Below are 5,438 nucleotides of genomic sequence, written 5' to 3'. Positions count from 1 at the left end.
ATAATGATAACAATAATAATAATAATAATAATAATAATAATAATAATAATAATAAAAATATTAATGATAATAATGAAGGTGATCATTATAATGATGATTTTATACGGCCCATCTTTTTCAATAATAATAATAATAATAATAATAATAATAATAATAATAATAACCTTAAAGGCTTTTTAAAATATAGGCGAAAAATATAACAAGGTTTTCAAAGACCCATATTCTTTAGTAATAATAATAATGATAATGATAGTACTACTACCACTACTACTACTACTACTAATACTACTACTACTACTACTAACAATAATAATAATGATAATAATAATAATAATATTAATAATAATCTTAAGGCTTCTAAAGATGAAGGAGATAAAGGTTTTCTGCCGCTGTTCTAATCAACTTTAAGCCCACAAAACAAAGGACTCCTGAAAGCTATCCTTAGGGCAGTACCATATAGGCTCAAGGATATTTAGGAGGACGCCCAGTATTTTAATGAAAATGTCCAGATCGCCTTGAGCTGTATCCTTATTGCAGCAGCGGTTATGTTTTGAGCTTGGATTGTTTTCGTTCTAAGCTGAGATTTAAGCCACGCCCCCTTCTGCGTAGAGTTGGTCCCGTATCAAGATAAGATAACTTTGAATCTCTCTCTCTCTCTCTCTCTCTCTCTCTCTCTCTCTCTCTCGCTTGGTAGATCCATTAATTCTTTATTTCTTTCTTCTTCTTCTTCTTCTTCTTTTGGATTTTCTAGTTTTATATATTTTTTGCCTTTTCTATCCATCTTTGGGGAATCCTCTTTAGAGAACACAGCATACTACAAGAGGTTAGACTTGTTTCTTCTGCATTTGTCTATCTGACAGAGAAACAGTACAAGTGAATCTTCATCAAGGAACAAAGCATACTAGAGCAAGTCAGAATTCTCCCTTTCGCTGAGTCCATCTTGTAGAATATCCCATAGTTATCCAGAATAGATTGGGAACAGTCGCCATCTTGTTGTTTTCTTGCTGCCATATTCTTTTCTTTTGGATATTTTAGTTTATGTTTTTTTAGATTAATTTTTTTTTTCTAGATTAATCCTTTAGACACTCGTAAAGTTTTACAGTCCTAGTGAATCTTCATCAAAGAACACAGTATAAAAAATATAGTCTGATTTCTTTCCTCGGCTGGGCGCATCTGTGGAAAATTCCCTGTAGATTTCCATAATATTGACTTGATCTGCTTGACATTCCGTTGCTCCATGGTTCTTTGTCCTGAAGGTCCATAGAAAGACATTTCCCTTCATATGCCCTTTCATTACCTTCAGAACACTTCATCAGTACTGCCTCTCTTCCTGACTGATCGTGGGCACTTTCCTTTCCACTCGAGTCATCAGTTTGATTGCAATAACCTGTAGGTCGTTCAGAGATAAGCAGGTATTCTTTTGACCTGTTGTTTTGTTGATGGGAGATTTAAATAGTTCTTTGTGGTGCTTCTGCTCCTGTCGTTTATGTGCCCTCATGTGCCTTACCAGTCCACTCTTGGATTTGCATACCTTACCACATATAAGGCATGTCAGATTAGGTTTTTTGTCTCTGGTTTTGCATTGGTAGCAATAGGTAGTATGGAGGAAGGTGGTAGTGATAGAATATTAGTCTCCTTTATTTCATTGTCATTAGCGCATCTTTTAACCTCTATTGAAGAATTTTCTGCTAGTTCTTGTGGAATAGTAGTGTCGAAACTTGGTGTTGATGGTGAAATAGTAAGTTTGAATTTTTTTGCTGGTGGTAGAATAGCAGGTCCTAATTTTGGTGTTTGGGGTGGAGTGCAAACAGTAGGTGGTATGGTGGGAGCTGCTAGTGGTGATAATCTTTCAACCTCTGTTGGAGAATTTTCCACAATTTCATCTTCTATTCCCAGCCTCTGTCTTCTTTCCAAGGCTTTTCTTCTTAAGGCACCAAAATCAAGTCCTGCCATCAAAGCAGCTGGTCCCTGTGGGAGAAGAGGGTTGAAATTTGGTGCTGTTGGTGGAATAGTAGGTTTGAATTTAGGTGGCTGTGGTGGTGGTTGAATAGTTGGTTTGAATTCTGGTGCTGGTGGTGGTGGTGGGGTGGTGGTGGCGGTCGAATAGTAGTTTCAATTTTGGTGTTGGTGGTGGAGTGGGAGCAGTAGGTGGTATTGTGGGAGCTGTTAGTGGTGATGAACTTTCAACCTCTGTCGGGGAATTCTCCACAATGTCATATTCTATTCCCAGCCTCTGTCTTCTTTCCAAGGCTTTTCTTCTTAAGTCACTAAAATCAAGTCCTGACATCAAAGCAGTTGGTTCCTGTGGAAGAAGAGGGTTAAATTTTGTTGCTGTTGGTGGGATATCACGCTTGAATTTTGGTGGCGGTGGTGGTGCTGGAATAGTAGGATTTTGTTTTGGTACTGTTGGTGATGGTGTTGGTGGTGGTAGTGGTGGTGGTAGTGGTGGTGGTGGAATAACAGGTTTGAATTTTGGTGCTGGTGGTGGAATAGGAGCAGTAGGTGAACAGGTATCCCTTTAACACATTCTTTCTTTGATTGGAGATTTGGATGTCTGTTTGTGTGCCTTCGTATGGATAGCAAGGCCACTCTTAGACTTGCATACCTTACCACATAATGGACATGACAGATTAGGTTTCTCTGTATCTGGGTTTGTATTGGTACCACTAGGTGGTACAGAGGAAGGTGGTTGCACTAAAATAGCTGGCTCCCCTACTCTGATGCTACTGCAATGTCTTTGAACCTCTGTTGTACTGGTTCCAGTAATATGTGGTGTATAAGAGCAGGCAACCTTTTCACATGTTTCGTTGATGAGAGATGTGGATGACTCTTCATAGTGCTTCTGTTCCAGTCGTTTGTGTACCTTCATATGGCTCTCCAGGCCACTCTTGGACCTGCATACCTTACTACATATTGGACATGTCAGATTAGGTTTCTCTGTATCTGGTTTTGCATTGGAAGTAACAGGTTCGTTGGCAATAACCTGTGGACCATGTACAGTTGAGCTGGTATTATTTTGAAATATTTTTTGGTGGGAAATCTGGATGGCTTTAAACGTCTCTTTCCTGTATAAGCTTAATGTACTTTTTTATCTTTTACTTTAGAAAAGAGTAGAAGATATTAGATTGCATGAATTTACTAACTAATTTTTCATAAGAATTATCATTCTAAGTAGTTACTTATGTAGAAGTTTTTTGTTAACATGCATTTCCCTGATAGAGTAAGGATTTGTTTTACTTACACACACACACACACACACACACACACACACACTCACACACACACACACACACATATATATATATATATATATATATATATATATATATATATATATATATATATATATATATAGTTACTAAATTAACGTAATTTGGTATCTTTTAATCTTATATCTATCTATCTATATATATTTATATATATATGTATATATATATATGTGTGTGTGTGTGTGTGTTTTTGATGTACCATACTAATATACAGTATATATATATATATATATATACATATATATATATATATATATATATATATATATATATTCACTAAATAGAACTATGTCATCTGCAAATTTTAAGTTCTTAAGGTATTCCCCAATTATGTTAATTCTTACTTTTCCTAATCTTAATTCTTAAAAACTTCTTCTGGGCACGGTGTGAATAATTTAGGAGTGTCACAAGACAAAGAAAATATTTATAGAGTTAAATGGGTATTGTGTAAATCAGTTCAACCTAAATTATGTCACAAGCCACCGGGCCTGAACTAAGAGTTGCACCATTAATGTGGAGTGTAAACTTGTCATTCTATTACTTCCCAGGTCAAAGGATGAGGGAGGGTTGGACAAAAGCTGGGGGCTTTGAGGTGGGTCAACCTAGATCTGGGCGACCTAGATCGCAGCTGTCACGTAGCAAAAGGCTACCACCTATCCCCTTGCCGGAAGCACCTGACCCTCATAGAGATAGGTGCCATAGAAACTCATCCTTGGAAGTAGGAGGAGGGGAGTTGGGCACAGGAGACAGTCGCGTGCCCTCGTCGCCGCTGGGCGACCATTACGTCCAAACGACTCTCAACTACGATTTTAGTAGTAACTTTTGCCTTAGACTTATAACGTGAGAGAAGTATTATGCTCCCCTCCCTCTTGCTTGACTTTGATAGAAATTAACACTGTAATGTTTAGTTAATAAGTCAGAATTGGGACTTGAGATATATTGCTATTCTACTGATGGATGCAGATTAACTGTAACTTGCTTTAAGAGCGTTCTCCACCCGTGTGTCTATAATCTACAAGAATTATTTGTTAATTACCATTATGAGAAAATGTTCCAGTAATTTAAAAGGAAGCGAGACTTATATTTCTTCTGTTATGTTAATTCCCAAGATTTAAAGTTCTATTTCACTCGCTTTGAAGAGGATGTCTGCTCATATTTCTTTGAAGATTAACTTGGATAATAAATCCTCTTACGATGTAAGAGTCGTCTAATTCGCCGCTTCTCTTCATTTATTATTTAATAATAATAATATGCAATAAGGTCTGAGAATTGACAGCATCTAAAATGTTTAGTACATCCAAAAGGGGCACGTAACTGTCGACTTGGATGTCCCTAGGAAGTTCCACAGAGCCATAGTTAGTTAGTTAGTTATTTATTGACAATAATTATTACATTTTTATACAGATGCAAATATACATTTCAATTTTCTATTTCTTAAATCAAATAAGGGGTAAAGATCCTGAATTAATTAATGATTGTCAATTATAATCTTTTAACTTTTCATCGACTCTAATGAACTCTAAATGTAGACTTAACCTAAGATCAAACAAAAATTACATTGCAATATATGGAAAGAAATAAAGATATTTACAGTGTTTACACTTATTCAGAGTTATACTGGAAGGAAGGACGCTGATGGAAATCACCCGGCAGACTGGCGTCAGGTTAATAGATTTGCCACGAAGGCACCAATACAGTAATTTAATCACTATCAGTGGTGCCATTGAGCAGGTTCAATTAGCAGCTGATTATACCAATAGGCTTCTGATGTGAGTTACTGGTAATTAAATACTTGGATCAGCAAAGGGATGAAAAAAAAGAACTAGAAAAATTTAGAAATACAAAAAATAAAGAAACTCAAATATAAAAAAATATAAAAATTAAAAAGATCTAATAATGTTTTAGAAGATGCCAGTGAAGATGAAGGGTCTCGATCAGGTGTTACAGGTGCACTTAGGAATAGGATTGCGGAGCTGAAATGCGATCTACGAAATGTGAAAAGACAGAAAGGCAGCTTACTTAAGGCAAAGGCAAGGATGTAGGGAAGGATTTCAAGATAATTTAGAGCAGATCAGCTTCAAGCTATGTCAAGGGTAAACATAAGAAAGCCTTTCAGTTGCGATTTGCATGGGGCTTATCAGGTTATAAATTGCTTTTAAACCAACAGCA

At 36.3% G+C, this 5,438-nt stretch overlaps 1 protein-coding gene across 1 annotated transcript; it reads right to left on the bottom strand.

Annotated features, from left to right (window-relative positions):
- Positions 1-2,023: 2,023 nt before the first annotated feature.
- LOC137622680 (uncharacterized) lies at positions 2,024-3,802 on the bottom strand. Its single transcript, XM_068353276.1, has 3 exons — positions 3,746-3,802; positions 2,611-2,983; positions 2,024-2,478 (listed from the first exon to the last, which is right to left on the bottom strand). Exons 1-3 carry the CDS (start codon positions 3,800-3,802, stop codon positions 2,024-2,026), a joined length of 885 nt encoding a protein of 294 aa, XP_068209377.1.
- Between the last annotated feature and the right edge of the window lie 1,636 nt (positions 3,803-5,438).

Source organism: Palaemon carinicauda, chromosome 29 (assembly GCF_036898095.1).
Source record: "Palaemon carinicauda isolate YSFRI2023 chromosome 29, ASM3689809v2, whole genome shotgun sequence".
Taxonomy (NCBI): Eukaryota; Metazoa; Arthropoda; class Malacostraca; order Decapoda; family Palaemonidae; genus Palaemon; species Palaemon carinicauda.
The sequence above is the reverse complement of the archived record's forward strand: the minus strand, read 5'-3'. Positions and strand labels throughout refer to the sequence as shown.